This window comes from Notothenia rossii, assembly GCF_949606895.1.
Source record: "Notothenia rossii genome assembly, chromosome: 1".
Taxonomy (NCBI): domain Eukaryota; kingdom Metazoa; phylum Chordata; class Actinopteri; order Perciformes; family Nototheniidae; genus Notothenia; species Notothenia rossii.
The window spans coordinates 12,723,275-12,747,642 of NC_136912.1; the positions used below are offsets into that span (position 1 = coordinate 12,723,275).

The window sequence follows — 24,368 nt, forward strand, 5'->3', positions numbered from 1 at the left end:
TAGTGGTCACACTGAATAACTAAGAAATATGATAAAGTAGATCAAAATAAAGTTCTTCTAAGTTATTTTTAAAGCAAAAATGATGTATACTTGGTATTTTTCAATATATTTATTATATTGCGTTGTGTTTTTTTTTGTAGTATTGTATTTTTTCTTTGGTGTGGATTTAAAAATATTGTGTTTTTTCTTATTAAAATATGTTTTACTTTTCGTGCCCTTTACTATGTATTTTTATTTAGTATTGCATTGTTCTTTGTGTGTGTATCTTTGGTTATTGCTTAACTGCATCTACTACAATATCACACATAATATAAAAAGCCAAATGCTAATATCTCTGCTGTATTCTTATCATGCTTGTTAGATCTGATCAAGGTTTTAAAATCCTAGTTTAACAATATATTGCCTTGTTTGGAGGAACACATGATGTCCCAACTTCCCAAACGTATGATTTCTTTATTTATACTATTTATATCTGTACAATTCTGTATGTGAAACTAAATGTTAGAATAAGAATGATTCCTTTTTTAAAGAGGGTCATCAAACATTACAATTATTTTTTCGCTTTTTTAAAATTTTTCCTCACCATGTGTGCTGAGATGCTTCACCATCCTCCGCATCACCAAAGGCACACCGTCCTCCACCAGGCCCTTTTCCTGCAGCTCCAGCAGGGACACTCCAAACAGCCTGGTGTGCATGGCTGTCACTGTCCTGGGTCTCAGGATGGGTATGTTGACCATCTTCTTCATGTCTTCTTTAACCAGCGCTGCTGTCTTGTTGTGCTGCAGGGAGAAGAGCAGAGAGCAGCAGTCAGCCACCGACACTAGTACTGGCACAGAGTGCAGCGCTGCGGCCGGCATCAGGTTAGAGACATCTGTCCTGCAGGGGGAGGCTCAGACTAAAAGATGTGTCATGATGCTGCCGGTGTCTCTGTGGAGTCCATACATGCAGTGTCATGCTGTCCTCCACTTAGAGGACAGAGTGTGCTGAGCGCTGGGAGGAGAGGGGAGGGCTGGCCGTGGATGTGTTGCTACGACAAATGTCAGGTTACTACGCAACACCTTGGGTGAAAGGCATTGTCAGAGTGACACACACGGATGAATAGACATATGTACGCAAATGTAGACGTATATGTTCAGCTGAGGTAGAAACATTAATTTGAATGGATATATTATATAGTGAGAGCTGGGAGAGTTGTTAAGCTGTCATGTTAAATGAAGTGGAGTAATAAAAAAAAATGTACCTCTAGAAATTAGTGAAGAAGTTAAAATGTACTGTAAGTAAAGTAACGGTATATACAAATTGTACATGGGTACAGTGGTTGAGTAAATGTACTTCCCCCACTGCTTTTCTATAATTGCCAATATAAGCCCATTTTTCTGGTGTAGAAACCAGTTTGTATTTATTTAGTGTGTTAATGCACCAGCTGTTAAATATGTCTTATCAATCAAGGCAAACAGTGCCATATGCTATCTCTTTCTCTAATGCACATCCTGTGTAAACACTGAGTGCTCAAACAATCTCCACTAAATGAGCCAACATTAAAAAGAGCAGGTTAATTATTTGTTTTGCTCATTTAACTCCATTATGATGCATCTCTCTCTTTGTTTAATTATTGCTAGGGAAAAATAGTTAGGACACACAGACCACACGCAGGTTACGGGCACTGTGCGAGCAGGAAAAGACTTCCGAGCAACAGAGTTTTACTGTTGTATCCATAGCTACTGTACGACTACATCATGTGACATTGTTCCAGAGTTCACTGCTTCAAACGTGTGAAGTGACCCACAGTGAGATGAGAGGCCCGGGCTATGATTTTGTCACAATGAGATTGACTGTGTTGGGCGATGAAAAAGAAGAAGCACTGAGTTCATTTCCCATGAGGCCGATTGTTTAGACAGAAGGGGTCCGAGCATGTGCCAAACTCCAATCAGCTGATTAAAACCCACCTCACAGATGGTGCAGAGATGGCTGAGGAGAAGATCTTTACCATGACAGATGCTCGGGCATCGTTAATACATCTGACAAGCTTGTGCAGACAATGTGTTAATGGAGCTCAGTCATCCACTTTATTCTATTATTATGTCATCTGCACCTCCCTGATGAATGTGAATGGGCGATTAAGTACACTTGGATGTTATCTCTTACTCCTTCAATGACTGCCTGACATATAGCACTTATGTATGCTAAGCTGCACTGACATTTTCATAAACTAGCTTTTTAGATGTGAGAAGATTTGAGCAGGATGTATATATGAGAGGTTCGCATAGGTATAAATAAGAAAGCCATGATTGTATTTATACACAACAAATCTATAACTATTGGAATATTTTTTAACTGTATGGTACAAGAAAGATTTATATAACATTTTAAGATTTCATGCGGGTTTGCTTTCCTTCTTTTGATAGAATAGCTGAAAGTAAGGACCGAGAGAGAGAGGGGATGAAATGCTTCAAAGGAAGCAGACCCGGGTTGCAGCAGAAAGGACTACTCGGGCTGCCTGTGTGTCCACTTTTTAAACACGATAACAGCTCAAATGACTTTGAAGTCTTTGTTAAAGGTAAGTGCATTTCAAAAAATCAAAACACAACTATAGAATACAAGTTAATAAAGTTGTATAGTATACTGTATGTGTTTCCATTGTAGGTAATGAAGTCCTTAGATTTCAGGGCTGACAAATTGTATAGTTCTACTTCTCACGCAGAGTTAAGCCGGTCTGAGCTAGGTCTAACTGTGATAGACCTCACTGAACATATGTCCCCTAAATCTGTCAGGCCTACACACACATACAAAAACACACACAAACAACAACACCAAGTAATGTGTTTACAGTGCACCTGATGATAACTTTTCAAAATAAAAAGGTAAATTCAGGTAAATCTCCAATATCATATCGAAGGTAATGGTTATATGATTAAGTTATCAACGGCCCTGACGATATCCAAGAACTTCCAAAGGCAATTTCCAAAGGAAGAGAAGATAATTCACAAGGAAGAAATATGAAACAGCTTACATGGGTACATGAGAATAACATAAAACAAAAAAATATCTAAATATATATTGAGATATGACCGGACTTATATGCAAACAGTATCTGTGTCTCCTCCTCTACACAAAAGCTGAGCTGAAGTGTTTGACCACATTTAAAACCTTGGTTGTTAAGGGTCCTTTACAAACACATACTTGTGCTTTTGTCCCCATACTTCAGTGGAAAGGTAAATATAAACTGAGCGTATAAAAGCATCATGATTCTCACTCTGAGCTGTCACTCCCCCTCCTTTAAGCACTTTAGTTAATATCAATGATTAAACATGTTTACAGTCAATTTCAAGGTTTTTGAAGCTGTCTCTTAGCATACAAACAGCTATAGAGACTGTGTGAACAGAAGCAGTTAACATCACTTCCTGTCGGTACCCCGTTTGCCCCTTTTGTTTACCAGGACACTATGTAGTAATTAGCCTAATAATCCTCATCCTCTTCCCCCCTCCCCCATCCTTAAAATATTTTCACTCTTCACCTTCCGACAGAAAGAAAGAGACCTATTGTTAAGGGACTATAAAGAGACTCTGGAAGCTATTGACTCTTAAGTCTGCTTTCTCCTGTTCAGAAGTGTCAGAGTGAGTAACAGTTTACGTGAGTAAACAATTCATTTTCAAGAGGTTTAACGCAAACAAACTTCTGACAGGCAAGGCTTCTTCCTGCGTCTTTAACTCGCTCATGAAGAGGTTAGCAAGCCCAAGCATGTGCCCTCCTTCCCGGACCCTCCACCCTCCACCCTCTCCCTCCCCCTTGTCTCTGACTCTCTTTCCCTATGTGGGTGGCCATGGGAGCAACTGGTGGCAAAAGCAGCATAGGCACCAGAGGAAACAGCTGCTTGACTCAAAGAAACTATTGCCAGAGACTTGCCGTTTTAAAAAGTGTAAAGTAGAGTAGTGTTTTGAAAGTTAAGTTCTAAAAAATAAAACGTTTTCCATTAAGAAACGTTGTGAAAAATGACCTAACTGAGGAACTGGAAAAAACTTGTACATGTATTTATCCCTATGTTTTATGCACTGCTATAGTGTTGTGCAAGTATGTCCTATATAAACAGTGCTGTCTGGCAAGGACACTGCATTCTCTGTTAAGACGGAAGGTGAAGGTATTCCTCTTGATCACAGTAGTAAATTATTAAGTGAACAAAGTTTAATTTAGGGAGGGAACACCTTTGTTTTGGTTTAAGGAGAAGAGATGTGTCCCTGCCTGTCCTTTTTAAAAAAGCCCCTTGTGTCTAACAAAACATTAACCACCATCACAGAAGAAAGTGCAGACTGAAACTGAACCACACAGTCCCGTTATGCATTCTCTAGCCCTTAATCACAGGTTGAAAGGGAAGTCTTTGAGCCCACTCAGGCTCTGTAGTTACTCACACAGATGGTCAGAGCTCCTGCCCCCATTCTTCCACAGAAGAAACGCCTGCGGAGGCAAAGATGAGGGGAGAAACTGCTGCTTTCTTCCCTCCTCCTCCCTTCACTCTGTTCCAGGACACACTCTTGGACTTTTCCCAGCGGTGGGAATCTCTTTAACCGTAAAACATGCCATCTGAATACTCCAAAAACACAACACAGATAATCCACAGCAGGAAAGAGAGTAGAAAAGTACTGTCAAAACCGGCAGGCTGTATTCTGTCCAGCCCATGAGCACAGATTAGACTCTTTCTCTCCCTCTCTCCTCCTAGACTGAAATCTGAGCCGAGCTCTCCTATTGGCCGAGTGGCGTGGTCATGTGATAGGGGGTTAAAACCCAAAACTTAAAATCTGTGCCTGCAGGATTCCTCTGCCTGAACGTGAGGGAAAAAAGAGGAGGGAGCTTGTAAGAACTGAGGGGACGGCCTCAGGGAGGAATAAAGTGAAGCTGATGTCAAACTGTAGCAGCATCAAATATTAAGAATAGTTAACATAAAAATATGTTTGTATTGTTTTAAATAGTCTTAAGAACACAACATTATGCAATGATTACCATAGATGTATTGATACCACTTTACAATAAGAGTACCCTTATAAAGGGTTTACGAATAGTTTGTAATTCATTTATTAATTAGGTTGTGAACACTATATAAATCATTAATAAGCTTTTATAAGACATGAGATAAACAGGGAAACTGTGACCGGTTGCTTGCCAAATAGTGAGCCCACATTTATCTGTACTGCTAAGCCTTATTAGAAATGGTAGTAACTCATTAATAAATGGGAATGTGTTTTATACTTTACAATAAGGCTCCCTTTTGGCAGTTATAAATGTTAGTAACTCATAAATAAATGGTCGTAAAGAGATGTCAAGAAACATCAAGATGGATGGGGGGGGGGGGAATCAACTCAGTGAACAACAGATTCCAAGGATGCTGGCTGATGAAGAAGACGAAGTAAGCTAGTGCCAATATAAGGCTTAGTCATCTTGCCAAATAGTGAGCCTGTGTTGATGTATGAAAACTACGTTAGAACTGGTTTATAAATGTTTCTTAAAGATTAATAAAGTGTTTACGACCTAATTCATAACCTAATTATAAACCCTTTATGAATCCCTTATAAGGGTAGTCTTATTGTAAAGTGGTACCGATGTATTTGTTTCGTAGATATTACTTATAATTTGCACATCAAAAATTACTCAACAATAATTTACTGTTGCATTGTTGTTAACTATCATTATTGTAATTATTATAAAATTATTTTTGAGAACATTTAAACCAGTATCATATTATACAATTAACATAATAGATCTACCATTGAGATAAAGTTTTAAAACCTTTTCTTACTGCCAGAGAAGATGCCTTGTTGATTAACTGTATGAGTCATCATACTTTAGCAGAAAGCAACACCTAATGGTTAACCCTAGGGCAGCTCAATTAATCGTATTTTAATCGCGATTACGATTATGGCTTGCAACGATTACGAAAACAACGTAATCGAAATAAAACGATTATTATTTTTTTAGTATTACTTTTTTTTTGGGTTTTTCAGTTGAATTATACTTAAAGTTCAGGGTAATCAACTGTTAAAAACATACTGTTCACGCTTTTTTCTCCAATAAATTGATGTTTTCAAAGTCAATGAATAATCGCATTTAATAATCGCGATTACAATTATTGACCCAAATAATCGAGATTATGATTTTTGCCATAATCGAGCAGCCCTAGATAACCCTCAATAAAGACAACAATGACTTTAAAACAGATATGAGCAACAATCACTGTCAAAATCTTTATTTCAAGATGTGAGCTTTAGTAGGTTTTGCCACTCTCATGTATAAACTTCTTGATGTTGGTGTCGATCCAGTCGCTGAAGGCGGACACGCGGGTGAACACTGAGGGCTTTTTGTCCTTGATGCAGCCCTGAGGTCCGAAGCTGACGATGCCATGCACCTCCCAGGGTGTCGTTCCAGAGCCTGAGCAGGCGAAAGGACCTCCAGAGTCGCCCTATGGGAGAGCAGGACAGGTAAGTCACTAAAGATTAACTGCACTGCTGAGAAGATGCATTGCTGAACATTTGATTTTGACAACTTCTATAAATCATCTCTGTGCCCTGGAAATGGTAAAGGTTAAACTTTTATCAAAACTATGACAGAGTTTTCTTCAGGAAGGCAAATGTCAGTGTTGTGTTTTATAAAGCTCTTTTGAAATGAAAAAGCCGTCAGATCTGTGCTGACGTGTTTTTTTCTCATGTCCCTACGTGCACATTCGCTCATTATCGCAAACAAATAATGTCCAATTACGGCTGAATACCAGGCAGACATTTACGATCAAGGCTGACTGACCAAAAACAAAACAGTTTAAAGGGCGTTACACAACAGACGACCCAACCAGGACCAGGCCAGGACATTTATATAACGTGTATCCTCTCACCTGGCAGGCTGACTTGAGCTCATCTGGGGATTCGTAGCCAGCGCAGATCATGGAGGGTCTGAGGGAGTCCCACCAGTAAGCAGGTTTACTGCAGGTCTGGAAGTCCACAATAGGAAGGGCTGCCTGATTCAGCTTGTCGGACACTTTGGGGAACATGTTACCTGAGAAAGTGAAGTGAACAGTCAACGTTTGTTAATTAATCAATCGAATCTTTTTACATTTCCCAATATCATAAATATACATCTGTCTCAGGTGGCTTTAGAAACTGTACAACATACAACAAGCTCTGTCCTTAGACTAAGGAAAGACTCCCTATAAGAAATCCTTCAATAATCGGTTGGAAAAAAGGAAGAAAAACTCAGGGACAGCATCTGAGGAGGGATCCCTCTAACATGGACGGACAGATGTGCAGCAGATGTTGTATACAGAATATACAACGTAATACAATTTCAACATGGACAATATGTTGTTGTAGAGCAGGGGTCTCAAACTCAAGGCCCGGGGGCCAAATCCGGCCCGTGACTTCATTTTATGTGGCCCAGCAAGAGCTTGCAAAGAATATAATACGTTCATTATACGGTTACATGCCACTTTACAGAAGCAGGTTGCCCATAAACTACATGTCCCACAATGCATCTCGTTTTGTGACATGGGCACACTGAAGAGACGTGCAATTATTTGCCCTGGACTTCTGCTTTTTCAGACATAGTTAATTGCTAAGTTATTTTCCTATCCGATATTAATCCAATTCAGAGGTAATAATGTAATATAATACATTATTTGATATATATATTATATATTTATATATTTAAAACCGGCCCTTTGAGTGCAACCTTTATGCGAATGTGGCCCGCGATGAAATTGAGTTTGACACCCCTGTTGTAGAGGGTATGAACAAAGATGATCACATTTACAAAAACACCTAATTATCTATTTCTTCAGTATTCAAACCAATGTCTCAGTAGATAGTAGTAAATAAGACCATCACTGCTGGCAGATGCCGAAATGTAGCTTATTGTTGTGCTTATATCACGCCTCAATTATAGACAGTGGGTTGGGTTTCTACAACAAAGCACATTGGCCATTCAAATACAAACTTTAAAAGGTTTGAAGCTTATGTACTTTCATTATTCTTGCTGTTCTGATTGTGTATGCTCATGGTTGATTGCAGTCATTGTTTTGGATAAAAAAAGTCAGCTAAATCATCACTTTGTACCTTTCTCGTCGCCCCAGCCGGTGACAGAGCAGGGCGTCCCAGCGGGCATCACAGCCCCGGGTTTGGGCAGACAGACTGGGCTGATCTCCTTCGTCATGTTCACAGCCGTGGCCAAATGCACCAGGGCGATGTCGTTGGAGATGTCGGTGCGATCCTGCTCGTACACGAATCCCTCGTGGCGGATGATACCGTCCACTTTAAAGCATTCCTCTGCTGAGGGGACGTCCATGGAGGAGTTCATGTGGTGCTTCCCCAAACACATGCGCCAGTACGAGGGGTTGGCCAGTGGGCTGGGAAGCAGGTGGAAAATTCAAAGTGAAATTTAGAACTTGGTTTATTATTCACTTTGCTATTGCAAGCTGGTAGGCAGAGGTGGAAGACGTATTTAGACCTTTAATTAAGTAAACACACTTATACAAGACTGTACAAATATTCACTTTCAAGTCAAAGTTCTGCATTGAAAATGTTATAACTATACTAACTTTATCAAGCAAAATTGAGATACATGTTAAGTTGCTTATGTCGAGTTAAGTTCAAGTTTGAAGTAATGTATGTAGTAAAAAAGTATATAGTAAATAAAGGTGCTTAAGTAATGCACAAGTACCTCAAATGTGCACTTAGATACCTGCCTGAGTATAGGTTCCTAGTTACTTTACACAATGGCTGGTGGGTAAGATAACATTAGAAAAGGTTTTTTTACAGCTGTTGTGAACACACTGACATGGCATTAGTGGTGTTTGTGTGAAGTTGTGATCCAACAGATGCTCATTAACACATCCAGGAGTAAAGGAGCAAATATATTTTATTTGGACTCTCTTCCAGATCTGTTCTTTCCCAACTTCTGTAGGAAATATCTGACTCTTTTTCTTTCAATTCTTTGTCCGCCAGCTAGTCCCAAGCTTTATCTGTTTAACAGTTGGTGCCGAGTAGGTTTTCAAAGCTCAAGCACTAAATTAGTTCGCGAACGACCCGATTCTTTTGAACGGCTCTTTGGTACGAACGAAGGGAACCGAGTCCTACTTGGTGAGAGCCGTTCTTTTTATCGTTGGTTCACCGCCTGCCATAAATCCACTCGCCTTTAAAGGAACTTGCTTTCCTGAGTGCCGTAGAGGATGGCATAACGCATGCTGCTTGAGTTGTAGTTTGGCTGGCTGAGATGTAGCAAGTTATACATTTTCTGTGAGTAAAAGTAGATTTCTGGCAATACAGTCAATCATTATCCTGGTGATTATTTCGCAGATAAACCTATTAACCCCGCCCCCTTAAAAAAAAAACGGCTCTTTTGAACAGCTCTCGGAAAGGAACGGAGCCATAAGACCCGGCTCCCTTCAAAGCGCCGTAATTCCCATCGCTAAATGAGGACAGAATAATTTTTTTCCAAGCCCAAAAGTAAGATTGAAGCATTGTTGTCGGACAGAAAGCTTAACAATTAGCTGAAAAATATATAAATCTATGTTGAGCATCTTAGCAATGATTATGGTTGCATTATTAAAATGTACTGTAGGTGATTCTGTAGTTTCATCTTACAACATGAAACAGTGAGCAGCAGTCAGGATCCAATCTTCATGAATCAAAGAACCTCCGCAGCCGTGCATGTAAGGTATGAGGGCCATTGGTGAAGCCTGGGGAAGAGAAATACACTTCTTTCAAATGAAAAGCTCTTCTCAATGACTGTTAGTCAGGCACAAAGAGAAACAGGAGATGTCAACATTACCTGCATGGAGACTTGCCAGGGCCAGGAGTGGGGGGTCGCCTCCACCCCATTTACCACCCTCATGGCGGCTGATTTGGGTTTCACTGCTGGCTTTCCACATTCTACTGGCCAGGCTGGGAGGAGAGCATATATGATTACATTATCTATAAACAAGATATCATCTTTTATGATTTATTCAACATGTATTTAGTTGAAGTCAGCATCAGACCCGGTTAAAACTTTAAAATCAGAAATGAGATGATCCAGTATTCAATATGTTTATTTTATTATTCACTAAGTTGCATTTTTTAAACTCTGATCCGCCACATGACATCACAACACCCATCAGAGACAGGGCTGCTGGGAGTCCACACTCACTGATAGTGATGTTGTCCCATGGGTTAGGAGGTGTAGGAGGTAAAGTCGGGATAACACCGACATCATTGGTCCAGTAACCACGAAAACCTTTCTGATGATTCGCTCCGTTACTAAGGAAACGAATGACGACTGATCCTCCCGGTATGGTGAGGGTCGATGGAGGGGCAAAGCCACAGAATCGACCTGCAGAATGTACAAGACATTGAGAGCTTTTTCCCCATTAAGCAGGCATTGATACTGATATTAAATTGACAAAAGAGAGTTTGAAGCGCAGTAACCAACCTAATGAGGCCATGGTTTCTCCGTTGAAGACCTCCACGTAGTCCACACAGTTTCCTAAGATGTTTGCAGCTTGAAGCTCAAAGTGCGTGAAGCCAATATTGATACTTTTTGCTGCAGGAATGGTGATACGCCACGTGCACACAGACTGGGCTTGGTAGTCATTAGGCCAGTTAGGAGAGGTGATTTCACCCTGAGCCGTGTTGAAGCTCCCTCCACAAGGAGCTGTGTGGGAGAGATTAAAGTAGAAGAGATGGGATGCATTAGTTGTGTCTGGAGGTTATTCCCTCAGCGTCTTGTCAGCTGCACTTCCTTCCCGTCTTACCCGCCGTGGGGGAAACTCCCCTCCAGGTGGCCGTGAAGCCGGTGTCCACCACCTTGTCGTTGGAGGAGAAGCTGATGTGAAGCTTGTTTCCATCACTCACCAGGTCTGTCGGGGGAACATGACTGCAGTGTGTGCCTGAGGAGAAATGAACATGAAGAAGTGTTTGAATGACTTTTCTAAGGAGCCTCTGTCCTAAAAGCTTAAGTATATTTTAAACATATTCTCCATCTTTCTTGCTAACCTATTGCTTCTTTGTCCAATCATATGTCCCTTTTTAAGATATACATGCACTTTTACATTTATACAGCACTTTACTCAAATATGAAGGGAAACACACACCTATTCCAGAGAGGTGAAGGCAAACGTTAGAAAAAAAGAACATTCATTTATTCATTTATTTCAACCCTTTAAGCCATTTTTCGTTTTCTTTCTTCAGTATATTAGATATTGGGAGGATTGAAAGACGAAAGGCAGCCTTAATTCACAGGTTCAAGACCGGCCAATGGTTCTTTACGCTTTTCCTTCAAACAAAATGTCATACATGTAGATTTACTCAAATGACAAAGACATCTTGTTGCTACAAGTTTTTGCAATTTTGGCAGCATTGCATGGTCCATAGATCCACCACCTTGATCCAGACTAAAGTATCTTTATCTGATGAATTGTCGTAACATTTCGTAGAGACATTCAGGGTCCCATAAGGAGGCCACCAACGCCACTAGATTTGGTGTTGAGATGTCTTTTATTGACTAAAAGGGTGTGCATACATTCATCTCAAAAAGAGTAGAGATTATATATGCCATATTTGAGCTAATAGTTCATTTCCATGTGCAGTCCTTGGGCATGTACGTGCATAACAATCAACAAACCCCCAAAACATCACTTTGTGTGTAGTACATTAGAGTATCACACTAACAGTTATAAAACAGATCAAAGTACTGATCTGTAAAATATAAATACATTTATCAGTACAACTGGAGGGAGGGTGTGGCTGAGTGGGTTAGTGCGCTGATCCTTGAATCAGATGATAGCAAGTTTGATTCCCACTGTAGTCAGCATTTCGTTGTGTCCCTAGGCAAGACACTTCCCCCCAAATTGCTCCTTTTGAATGTTTGCATGCCCCGGCTGAATGTATGTAAGTTGCTTTGGATAAAAGCTTCTAACAAGTGACATGTAATGTAACTATAATACTACATTCATTTCAAATAAAAACGTGAAATAAATAGCTTTAAAACCCATTGGCTGCTGTGTAACTTAAAGCAAAGGAATCCAATGAATGACTCAGTCCCATCACCTGTGGAGAAGACATATTTACTTACCCAGACTTCCTACTCCGTCTCTGATGCTGACTTTGTCATTCAGGCACAACTGAGTCTCCTCCAGGGAGAAGTTGCTGAAATGCAGGTGGACCACTTGGCCTTCGGGCACCTGGATGGTCCACTCGCAGCGGGCTTTGTTGTCGTAGTTGCCAGGGAAACCCATCGAGGACACGGTGCCGTCGGTGCCAATCAGGTCTTTTGGTCCTCCACAGCCAGACGCTACATGGGGAGGACAGAAGGTGAAACTCAGTAATAAAATGTGCCTTTGTACCATGTTAAGTTTGTGATGAAAGTTGGTCAGCTGGATCCTTACTTTGCTGATTGTATAAGTCTCTACGGATGACATTTTGGATCCAGGGGATGTATGCAGAGGAGCGGGTGAACACGGAGGGCTTCTTATTCATTATACATCCAATAGGGCCAAAGCTGGTGATACCATGAACTTCCCAGGGAGCACTGGCGTGGTCCTGACACACCAGAGGACCTCCAGAATCTCCCTGTCAAAGTCACAAATCAGCATCCTAAACACCTTAAGCTTTTTGTTAAATATCATGTGTGCAAGAACTGTCATCTCATTGAGGATCAGAATTATGTAAATCCTGTTATTCTTGTGTTTTAAACCTGTCCTATTTTATTTGGTTTATTTATTTGTATTCTCTTTATAAATGTATCTAATTGTCTTTTTATATTTTATTTATTTTTTCTTGTCTTTATGATTTTATGTTGTAAAGAACTTGCCTTGTTTTTAAAATGTGCTATATAAATAAACTTTACTTTGAGTTTCTTTATATGTTATTTTTACTGGTTGACAGTGCTTTTGTAATTGAGTGCTCTCCTTCTATCCTAACTTTGTCCATGTTTGTAAAGCAATTTGTTACAGTAGTTTTGAAAGGTGCTGTATAAAAAGTATTATTATATCAGATATGAGTGCTGATCTCTTGTAGGATTTATGTTACCTGACAGACAGACTGGAGCTCATCAGGCAGGGTGTACCCGCAGCAGATCATGGAGGTCTTGACCTGGAACCACCAGTAATCCATCCTCTTGCAGGTATCATACGGCACAACAGGCAGGGCCACCTGGTTAAGAGCCTCAGCAACTTTAGCATTCATTGAATCACCTGAATATCACACAAAACCATTTAGATTGTTACAAAAGAAAACATGAAACACTAAGGACACAAGAGAGGTATTTGCACATTAGGTCCAGCAGAGGGCATGCAAACTATGCAACTATTATGTTTTAACTTAAAGGTGACCTATCATGCAAAATGCACTTTTGTACGTCTTTTATACATGAATATGTGTCCCCGGTGTTCCAGGGAACTCACCAAGTGTCAGAAAACACAACCCTCTCTATTTTCCTCCATACCCAAATCTCTTAAAAAGGGGCTGCAACGGATCTGATACAAACTGATCCAGATTTGAACACTTCTGTGACGTCACAGTAGTGGTGCTACGGCTATTGGGCAAACTCCACCAATCAGGAGGAGACAGCCACGGACATTGCCGTTCGAAAGTGCTGGAGACGCTGTAGTGCATATGCCAGGCCTGTAGATGGTGCTGTTCTCACAGAATCAGCCCATGAAAAGACAGTGTTAAATTGAGCGAAATGAGGAATGGCTAAAATGCATGATCTGTTTGGTATTTTGAAAAATAAAAAGTATAAATATGCCTTATATAGGTATGGTCCTACACTATATTATTCAAATATAGCATGATAGGTCCACAGGGTTGGCTCCTGAACAGTACAAAAGTAGCAAAACATACATAGCAACAATCATTCCTCAAAACTAAAAGTCCTGCATTTAAAATCTTAATTATTTTCTTAAAAGTTCAAAAGTGTCATAACATACTTTAAGTGAAACAAACAATAGTAATCATTATATAGCATTACCAAAAAATATTACACTATTGTATTATCACTGGCAAAGGTGGTATGTATATACTGCTGGTACATTTTCTATGCCAAGCATTCAAGGCATAAGGAACAGCATGGGGGTTACATCAAATATAGCTATTTTGATCTGCTGAATTTCACCACAGGATTAATAGTTTTATCTCCATCCATAATAAACTATCATAACCTATTAGTTTGTTATATATTGTATCGATAATCGATAAAGTGACCTCTAGGTTTTGTTGTCATATATATGTGGTGAATTATTAATATTATTGTCTTCCAAAATATAGGGCAGTAAAAGTACAGACATTAATTATGTAAATGTCCTTAGGTACATTCAATAATGCCCCTCAGGTTGTGTATTATTGTATAAATTAAGTAAATAAATCAAGAACAGGAAGCAGGAACAGCACCGGTCTCATCTCCCCAGCCGGTGGCGTAGCACTTCTTGGTTGCAGGCAGGACTTCCTCCACGGAGGGAAGGCAGGCGAAGGAGATCTCATTACTGGGGGTCACATCTCCATCCAACCTGACCAGGGCAATGTCAAACTCCACCGTGGGCACTGTGGGATACTTGAAGCCCTCGTGGCGATAGATACCAGTCACATTAAAGCAGCGCTGACTCGGCTCTGTGAAGGTCAGGTTGTGTTTGCCAAGGCACATGCTCCAGCGCTGCAGCTCGTCCGCATAGCTGGGGAGGAAATCAGAAGATTAATCAATACCAATACCTGACAGATTATAATAAAACACTGGGCAGCTTGAGATACATGTCTATGGACCAAAACATGCTTCACAGGAAACTTAAATAATTGCATACAAAATTAACAGTATCATATGATTTGAAATTAAATGTATTTGTATGGAACTGGTGATGTCACTATGTTACGGAAGTAAACAAAGGAATCCAATGGAGGCATTTCAGGCCGGGGGGAGATTGTGCGAGAAAGATTTGGGCATTTAAGCCATGTCAGAACATTTACACACACTTATAACACAATACAGGAAAGTTAAAATCGCAAAACGCATAATATATCTCCCCATTTCACTTTCTTGGACACTGACTTATGTTCGTAACCTTGCATTCATCCTTGCTCACAGCCAGAATCTATATATATAGTCCCTAAAGGCACCTTACTGCACCAGTATCTCTACAGTAGATCATTAGCCACGGCATTGAGGAATCTCTAACAAGCATTGCTTTTGCACTTGAAGCCTGAGGTAAAAGCACAGGCAACTGCAACTCCCTCCCTCTGCAATTAGAAAAGCCTGGAAGTTTGAGAAAAGCTTTACAGAAAAGCAATTCAATGGGAGCTTCAGCTTTAACATTCCTGTAAACATATTGTTCATGTGATATAGATTAAAGTGAACATTTACTTTATGAAGCAGTGGGCTGCTGTCATGACCCAGTTCTTATGAATCAGAGTACCACCACAGGTGTGGAAGAAAGTAGGTTCTGGGCGACTGGCCGGCCAGACCTGAAAAAAAAAAAAAAACATTTGCCCACTCGCAATGTAATAATGTCAGATTTGGAAACACATATCAGTGCAATCAGTCAATTATTAATGAGAGATAAAGAAAGGAGGAGGTATGGAAAAATGCCATACCTAATTATAAATTATCAATATAACCTGCTGTACTAGAACATGCCCTTTTGTATTCACTGATATTACATGCTGTAAATGAATTCATCTTGATGCAAGATCTCTGCTTTTATTACGTCAGACTTTTACCTGCATGGACACTTGCCAGGGCCAGGAGTGAGGCGTGGCGGGCTCTCCGTTCACAATGCGAGATGTAACAGAAGGAGGGGTGGCTGGTATCCCACATTTACTCCAATCTAGGAAATAGGAAATAAAACATTGTAATCTATCCTTTGTCTGGTTTCCTGTGCATGTATTCATTTGTTTGTGGTGTTGATTGTGTATCAACAAAGCCTGCAGAGAACATATCTGCAGCTTACAGATAGTACTGTGGTTTCCAATAACTGGCACTTCTGCTCTACAGCTGTTCCTATTTGTGTAAACACTTTTTCAAATCACACCAGGCTGACAGTGCTGTCCCTCATTTTTGGCTTTCGCTAATCTGCTAGTGTGCAGAAATGTATTAATTTAGTGTGTTATCATGCAAACATAATAGGCTACCATGCTACTGCTGCAAACACAAAATGGCTCCTGAATTGGACTTTTGAAAAAAAGAAATCAGCTTTTTCAGGCTCTTTGACATCATTACATCAGAACAAGTTTCCTTTGGTCGTAAAAGCAGTTGACAAGTTGTTCAAAGCACCCACATTTCCCCCTTCTCTCTCTTGGTCTATGTGTCTTTATTTGCCGAACGCGCAGGGAATCTCTAGTAAGAGTCTGTGTGGAAATGAAACCCAGAGGCAGCAGAGCAGAGACCATCTATACAACTCTATTTCAGCAAATGGCCCGGGCCACCTGGGGCTCACGCTGCATGGAGAATGAGGATTGGTTGACAGCCTACAAGAAGAAAAAGTAAAGCACCAGGACACTTCCCATTGTGCTCTCAGCACTTGATAACACCTTGTTTTACTGCTCATCTGAGCACAGCCAGGGGGAGATGGAAGGAAGCGTAAATCAGATAAATATAAAAAAGGTCTCTGTGCAGTTTCTAAGAAGCTGTTGAAACTAAATGTTGGTCATTGAGACTAAATATACAGCTCTGCTGACCAGAGACAGTATAACATAACTGGAGAGATCAGGGGATCCAAACGTTAAGTTAAATGATAGATATAAAAATATAATATTTCACATTTAGCACATAAAACACATGCAACTAACTATTATTTTCTGTATAATGAGTCTGCTGTTGTTAATGAATTAATTAGTAGCTCAGTCCATGAAATGTAATGTAAAAGGGCTTACATAACAAAGGAAATTATGCTGGAACTAGCTGATTATGCTGCACCAAAGGCCTTCTTTGATTTTTGGCCACTTGGGGGCAAGGTTAAAGATCAGAAAAACAATGGCTGATTTTTTATTTGAGTATGTGCTGCAGCTGGCTTTACAGAGTAAGTACTGTTGCACGCAGTTAGCATAACATTGGACCTTGAACTTTGGACCTCTAGCTCATATATCTCCGGTGCAAAGGCTATAGGTCAGGATAACCAGAAAAGTATGCTGGCTTCGATACTGCAAAGTGCAACCAGATGCAGGAGAACATCCGGATATATTATTTGCATATTGACATACTGTACTATCTTTTGGGACATACTAAATGTGTTTTTTTGTGTCTGATATCCTGTTTCAATATAGAATTGTGGGTGACAAAATATCCACGCAGACCTGCAGCTAAATGCTAAGGAACAGTATGTTCACTCGCTAGTTGCTAACTTTATCTGTCTGCGGTTTGGTGCGGAGTAAATATAGTAACATCAGTTCATCAAAGCTTTTGAGATGAAAGCTGCCAGCTGTGTTTGGTAAAGAGGTTGATTAGAGCAGTGATTCTCAAATGGGGGTACGCGGACCCCTAGGGGTACGTTGGGGTACTGCAGGGGGTACGTGAGATTTAAAAAAATAAAAATAAAGTTAATAAAAAAAATACCATGCATGATTACAAAAATAATCTTAGTACAATAAGTTAAATAGAAAACCCAATTTTATATAAAATATTCCTAGAACCACCAAGGGGGTCCTCATATAAACATGTCAAATTGGTGTATTGTATAGTTTTGCATAATATATCATTTTGTTCATTGATTTGTTAAACAGATATTACTTCAGTTGAAAAACTCCTTTGAAAAATCAGTTTACATTTTTTTTCTTTTTTGATGCATAAAATGAAAATATCCTTAGTTTGTTGTAAAGGAGTTAATAAATCACACACTGAGGGAACATCACTATATTGGAATTATTTGTATAGGCTTTTACGATCAAACATTTTCGGGGTCGGTCAGGGGGTACTTGGCTGAGAAAATGTTTCAAAGAGGGTACATGACTGAAAAAAGTTTGAGAAGCACTGGATTAGAGCAACCAGAAACCAAAACAATGCGGTAAAAGAGTCTAAAAGGCTCTTTTAATATTAATGTAGCTCTATGAGGCTGAAATAGATACTCTACCTATGGCGATGTCATCCCAGGGGTTGGCTGGTACTGGTGGCTCAGTGGGAGCAGGCAAACTGGGGTCTGTTGTCCAGTAGGCCCTGAAGCCTTTAGACTCGGTAAACAAGTCTGAATGGAAACGGATCACCAGCGTTGTGCCTTTTGTCAGGATAGTTGCAGGCAGCTTAGTCCCACAAAATGGACCTAAAATGTATTGAAAGCATATTTTTCATTACAAATAAAGTGACACAGAGATAATACAATACACTGGAGAAGAGAAGATTAACTGACACAGTAAAAGTTTTGTTACTAAGGATTTAATTTGGTTGAATACATTTTTGACTTGGCATTACTTTGATTCCAATGTGATAAAAATGATAAATGGTTTTGGGATGATGTTGTGATTTTACAAATAAACGTACCATGTGTTTGAATGAGCGCGTTACTCATTCTATTCATGTCGAACACTACTATGTTATCATAGCATTTGGACGATAGGAAATCTTTGGCTTCCAGGTCAAAGTGGGTAAACTGCAGGGTGATTCTTTTATTCAAAGGTGCATCGATTCTCCACATGCACTCTGCGTTGGCTTTGTAGTTCATTGGCCAGTTCTGGGACTTAATAACTCCTGTTCGCGCTCTGGAAAAAAGGCCACAGCCCTGGATCTCTGCAAAAAGACGAGGGAGTAATTAATGCTTGGTTGTAATGAGATAAATGTAGATGAATTACAGTATCTTCCTTGAAACATTGACAGAAATAGTTTGGAGTAACAAATTGCAGCGTGACAATATAAAAACAGAAGTTCAAGAAACAGTATTAAACCCATTGATGTTCCTAGATTAAGTCACAGGGTCGTCAAAGTGATTAGGGTTCATCTTCTGGACACTGCGGTTATGCATTTTTATAGGTTCATCATCTGCTAATTTACTTTTTTACGGATTTAAGTTCACCTCTGTATCTTGGCCCAAAGCAAACCAGATTCGACCCATTTTAAACACATTTACTGTAAATCACCAAAGAAATATGCTTTTGAATTTCGGCATTGTGTTTCTTGTGTCTATTTTATTGTATTCCTACATTCAATGTGTAGCGTGATTTTATTATTCTGCATGCTCTATATTTGAATTACAAAGTACATTTAAAAGCCTAACCAGGGACAAGAGTTGAAAACTAGCAATATCTGCAAACCCTCTCTGCCTCACATACGTTTCACGTTCTGTTGAATTACAAATTTCCTATCACATACATTTAATTTCAAATTCAAATGTAGTGGTTGCTGTTATATGTATGCAATTTTAAAGTGCATTAGAGAAGTAATCGAACATACGGTAGAGACATTTCTTGTCATTAATGGTGGGGTGGTGAAGAGAAGGCTAACTGCTAACATTTACTCAAGTACTCAATTGCTATAGGCTAATATATTTAAGAAATGATTACATTCGTTGTTTTCAAAAGAGATTATCTTTAATAGATTTCTGAGGGAAATATTGAAGTATGAACAAAGTCTTTATAATTCAAGACCTTGTCGCACCTTTGCACAACATGGTATCTTTAATGATTTGGCTGATAATCATGATAAAGAAAAGGATCAAGGGGGTTTTAATCTAGCTTTTAATCTAGCTTTTAATGCTTCACACTGTACTCTGACCTGTGCTTTCACAGTCTTCACACTGCTTACACAATGCTTGTAAATATGTGACAGAGGTGTGAGGTTTATGATCATAACGAGGTGTTTAGCTGCCTCAGCACTGTGTGCCTCAGGTGTCTCTATGTGTGTCTCTACGCGTGTGTCATGTGTGTGTCTTTATGTATGTGTAAGTCCTTGGTACCTGCAATATCCTCAGGATACACAGCTTCCCATTTCGCAGAGAACCCTCGGTCTGTGAGGCGACTGTCCGACGTGAAGCTGACAGATATTGTGTCACTGACACTGACCACCAAGGGGGGGAGAAGGTAGCCACAGTGTGTGCCTGAGGGAGAGGGAGGGCGGAGGTTAAAGCTGGAGGTAAATGGAGGATGTAGAGTCAGCAATATAAGTGATGGTTCCAAGACGGATAAGAGATTAGAGTGGTGAATACTGTAAGCCCCGTATATTAGTGAGGATGAGAACGGTGGATGGAGGGGAACACAAGGACACTGACAAATAAAGTCGACTTTACTCTCTGTGAGTGTGACTTCATCAGATACAGAACACAATGTTCTTACCAAGAGCGCATGAACACAAAAGAAGCCCAACCCCAAACTGGTACTGTTTTAACAGACATGTAATGCAAATAAAATCATAGACTGTAAAGAACAAGTGGACGTTGTCACCATAAAGTGACCTATTGGTTTGTGGACTACGTTGTGAAGCCTCAAGTTTGGTATTTTTGCCGTCGCCATTTTGGTATTTGGGAACTATAATTGACCTGAGGGGGTTAAGATAAGCACAGCCAAATATATTTAGGCCGACCAAAGTCTTTCAAGTTAACTTTCAGGGACTGAAAACACACAGTGAAAGGGTTAAAGTTTAAAGACGATGACCTGAAACACCCAAACTGAACAACAGTGATAGCTAGACCGGTAGTAACAAGGGATCAATCTCCTAAAGCATGCCTTGATTTGTCGCCAATTTACTTTTAATAGGACCATTATTTATAAAGTTAAAGGTAAGGTAGGTAAGAATGGAGGAACCAGCTTGAGTGCGCTAGAATTTGAAAGTACTCAGCCGAAAAAAATCTGCCACTTCCTTACAGAGCCCCTCCTCCAACACACACAAACGCGCACATGACCAATGAGGGCACGAGATAAGTTTGTGCAGAGATGGAAGGCTGACAGGCAGGTAGGCCATCCAGTTACTTTAGCCGGGCCGGATCAGATGATTGGTCGTGCTTTTTACAGCGCCACGGCTTCCACACATTTTTTTATGTATTTATTGTCAAAGCATTTAATGTATTCATTGCTATCGGGATGTTAAGAGCATTCCACGGAATATAACAAAAAGTGTTTCTGAAGTGAATTACCTACCCCACCTTTAACTTTGACGTCGTCAAAGAAGACTTGAAGACTAAAAATGCACTTCCACATTTTATTCACTTTACAGCTTGATTCAATTGCAAGATGCCAGTTATTTCTACAGCTATATAAACGTTTTGAATAACATTAGCCAAGGATTATTGTGCCATTCTCATAAATGACATAGTCTTGCTTTCAGGGATCTTTGGATCACATTTTTTAAACTGATCGGGTTTTCAAAACAGACCCCTTGTTGCTATTCATTTCTCTTTTCAGTTCACATATAAACACAAACCTCCTTATCCCCTTTTGTATCTTTGTTTGATTGTTACTCAGCAACAGATAAAGCGGTATCACTGCAGGGAGTGAAGTGAATAACGAGAGGTAATTTGGCTGAGGTGTTAGCAAAGATCATAATCAACAGTTTTTCAGCAGGCGGCAGAAACTTGTACTCGAGCTGTTATTCCAGCAAGGTGCAACAAACACAAGTCAGAGTTCTCATATGTATTGCTAATATAATATAGCATAATAAAATAAGACTCTTAGCAGTGCATTTGAACATAAACTGCATGGAACAAACACTTATTTTGCAAGCTGTTTTTTCATTGATGTATCTACATTTACATATGGTAGTTTAGATTATCTGTGGATTCATTGTCGCATTTCAAGTCACTTTCCGTTTTCGAAGAGGCTTAATTGTTGTCAGTCGAAGTATAATTGTAGAAGAAGTGGAGTTTATAGCTTTCAATCTGCAGGGGCTGATATTCAAGCTTCACAAGATACAGATTTGTCCGATAGACCACCGGTTTTCTAAAATGATATGGGCTGGATTTGGGAGTCAAAACAGTAAACTAAAGGCAAACAGATAAGGATGTACAACTTACAAACCATTATAAAAGATAAGAACAACAAGAGAGAAAAAAAGCTTGGGTAATTGAGTGAAAGATGAAGTCCTGGCTCACCTAATGTGCTGTAATTATCTGTGATGACCAGTTTGTCCTCCTTGCATTGTCCAATCTCTCCTGTGATGGCCATGTCAGTGAACTGCAGTTTTACCAGGAATCCTTTGGGCACAGATATCTTCCAGGAGATCTTTTGATGAGCAGGATATGCATTTGGATAACCCGGGGAATGGATCTCTCCTTTGCGCCCCTGAATAATGACTGGACCATCACCTCCTGAAAATTCACAGGAAAAAAAAGCTGTGTTTTCTGTCCGAGCATCTTAAAGAGTGATTATTCCCGCTCGGTTTAACAGTTGACGGGGACCAGCTTGCTTTGATACAAAACTAACCCCGTTAACAAGACCATTATGTAGTACCTTAATTAGTCACTGGAGAGAAGCAGTCTGTCTGCCAATGGCTTAAATACAGTGATGAATAAATAAACCCCAGGGGGATCTCCCCACTCCTTTGCACAGAGCTAGGTGCATTTGTCTTTATTTGGTAGCTGTCGCTTGATTAGAGCTGCAGGGGAAAATGCACGTCGAGGCATGACAGTTATATAAGGTGTATCAACAAGCTCTCGTTGGCCCGTAAACAACCCTCATAGATCAACTGAGCACAGAGGAAATGATATTATAGTTCATTGTGCAACAGTGTAAAGCTTGGATTAGTATTTCGGAAGTCAACAAAAAATAATGAGAGCTGTTTTTGACATTTGATTTGAGAGGTTGGTGAAGCAACATTTATACTGATGATGTTAATTGTTAATGAGAAAATTAAATATATCTGCTGTTGTATATTTCAACTAGGAATACCGCAATAAAATATGAGTGTAGGAATGTGGAGGGTACACATTTAGGCGCTGGATTATTTGATCATATCTTTCTAATTAAAGGGGGCCTATTAGACACATTTTTACATTCAAATATTTGATTTTGTGCCTCTTTGGTGACATGACATGCTTTAATGTTCAAAAAGGTCTGTATTTTTCTCATACTGCCATTCACCCTCTGTCTAAAACCAGAGCCCAGTCTGCTCTGATTGGTTAGCTGACCAGATCAGTCGTGATTGGTCAACCGCCTAGAGATGTCCACCCCCACCCTTTGCATATCCAATACAATGTGTTGTAGTGCTAGCCAATATAAGAGCGAATGTTACGTAGTGATGTCATTATGTCCCGAAAGTAAACAACTTCATCTGGAGGGAACTTTGGGATTTTGGCCATTGCAGACCATTGACATGCACACAACAACGATATAACACACTATCGGAATCGGAAAACCCCCAAAAACATAATAGGGCCCCTTTAAAACTATATCAACATTTATTTTGTAATATGACCATTATCATCTATACCGGTATAATTCAACCGTCCTAATTTAAACTCAAATCCAAATATAGACACGCAGGAAAGGGTAGGTTGATCATTGAATTATGAGTACATATGGGTGGTTTATTTTAAGCGTTGAGGAAAAAGTAAACATAACATTTTGGAGTGAATGCTTACCAGAAGTTGTGGAAGGTGGAGGTGTTTGTGTGGTTGTGATTGAGGGTTTGGTTGTGGTGGTAGAAACAGGTGGGAGGCTGGACTTGGTGAACGTTGCTCTGAACCCTTTAGAGGTCAAACTGTTGTCCGTTTTGAAGCGGAGCACCATTGTGTTGCCGCTGGTCTCAACTGGCTTCGGCATCGTCCCCCCACAGAGTTTACCTTTGATGGATTATATGTTTATTAAAGAGTTAAAAAGAGAATGATAATCACAGAGGCTTGTGCAATGACAGAACACATCCCTACATTTCAAGTTAGATAATTGACAATGAATTAATGCAACAGAGAGACTTTCATTCATTAAGTTTAAAATAGACCCCAGAACCTCATTCTAACAAGTCTCACACTTTTAATTGAGCACATCTTTTATTCATGGGCCCGCAAAGTTGACATTGCTAATGTTGAACGAAGGGAAGGCGACAGTCTAAACTGAAATCCTATCACATTCCTTTGCATTATAATAACCCAGCTTTGACATAGCGTGCTGATTTGTGAAGATATTGTGGTATACAGTATAACACAACAAACTTACAAACAACAGTGCGGCACATATAGCAAATCCTTGAAACAGAAATAAAATAAACTAAATTGCTAAAGTTTGATACAGTAACAGCAATTCATGACAAATAAAAGGCAGATCTTTCAAAGCAAAGTAAAAATAACTGGTGGAAAAAAGGGAGGGATTACATCTATCAATTTACATAGACTTTTAGGGCCTGATTTAAAACCCCTGTATTCTTATTCATGCAAAGCTTTTGTAATCCTCATTGCATACTGGATACATGTATAATGTCATGCTTACTGAGTAAAGAAGAGCCGGCCTTGTCACCGTCGTAGACCTGAA

The 24,368-nt window shown here is 39.7% G+C and overlaps 2 protein-coding genes across 5 annotated transcripts in view; both read right to left on the reverse strand.

Moving 5' to 3' along the window:
* The window catches only part of fam13a (family with sequence similarity 13 member A), a 65,185-nt gene extending 60,644 nt beyond the window's left edge, over nucleotides 1-4,541 (reverse strand). For 2 of the 4 annotated variants that reach the window (XM_079645108.1, XM_079645109.1), the window contains exons 1-2: nucleotides 4,404-4,537; nucleotides 584-779 (exon numbers count right to left, since the gene is read on the reverse strand). In XM_079645108.1, coding sequence (XP_079501234.1) covers nucleotides 584-779; nucleotides 4,404-4,430 — 223 coding nt within the window. In that variant the 5' untranslated portion in view covers nucleotides 4,431-4,537. Of the gene's footprint in view, nucleotides 1-583; nucleotides 780-4,403 lie in introns of all 4 variants that reach the window. The other 2 variants (XM_079645107.1, XM_079645110.1) reach the window with 2 other exon arrangements.
* A 1,675-nt stretch (nucleotides 4,542-6,216) lies between these two features.
* LOC307032071 (ovochymase-2) overlaps nucleotides 6,217-24,368 on the reverse strand; it is a 32,302-nt gene continuing 14,150 nt past the window's right edge. Inside the window, exons 6-25 of the mRNA XM_079669785.1 lie at nucleotides 24,327-24,368; nucleotides 23,486-23,686; nucleotides 21,998-22,213; nucleotides 19,871-20,011; nucleotides 18,463-18,708; nucleotides 18,059-18,244; nucleotides 15,714-15,820; nucleotides 15,358-15,458; nucleotides 14,397-14,674; nucleotides 13,038-13,201; nucleotides 12,395-12,578; nucleotides 12,082-12,300; nucleotides 10,763-10,897; nucleotides 10,441-10,662; nucleotides 10,159-10,341; nucleotides 9,802-9,914; nucleotides 9,615-9,709; nucleotides 8,088-8,377; nucleotides 6,872-7,032; nucleotides 6,217-6,445 (exon numbers count right to left, since the gene is read on the reverse strand). The exon at nucleotides 24,327-24,368 is cut by the window's right edge and continues 85 nt beyond it. Of these exons, the coding sequence (XP_079525911.1) occupies nucleotides 6,251-6,445; nucleotides 6,872-7,032; nucleotides 8,088-8,377; nucleotides 9,615-9,709; nucleotides 9,802-9,914; nucleotides 10,159-10,341; nucleotides 10,441-10,662; nucleotides 10,763-10,897; nucleotides 12,082-12,300; nucleotides 12,395-12,578; nucleotides 13,038-13,201; nucleotides 14,397-14,674; nucleotides 15,358-15,458; nucleotides 15,714-15,820; nucleotides 18,059-18,244; nucleotides 18,463-18,708; nucleotides 19,871-20,011; nucleotides 21,998-22,213; nucleotides 23,486-23,686; nucleotides 24,327-24,368 (3,479 nt within the window). The 3' untranslated portion in view covers nucleotides 6,217-6,250. The remainder of the gene's footprint in view (nucleotides 6,446-6,871; nucleotides 7,033-8,087; nucleotides 8,378-9,614; nucleotides 9,710-9,801; nucleotides 9,915-10,158; nucleotides 10,342-10,440; nucleotides 10,663-10,762; nucleotides 10,898-12,081; nucleotides 12,301-12,394; nucleotides 12,579-13,037; nucleotides 13,202-14,396; nucleotides 14,675-15,357; nucleotides 15,459-15,713; nucleotides 15,821-18,058; nucleotides 18,245-18,462; nucleotides 18,709-19,870; nucleotides 20,012-21,997; nucleotides 22,214-23,485; nucleotides 23,687-24,326) is intronic.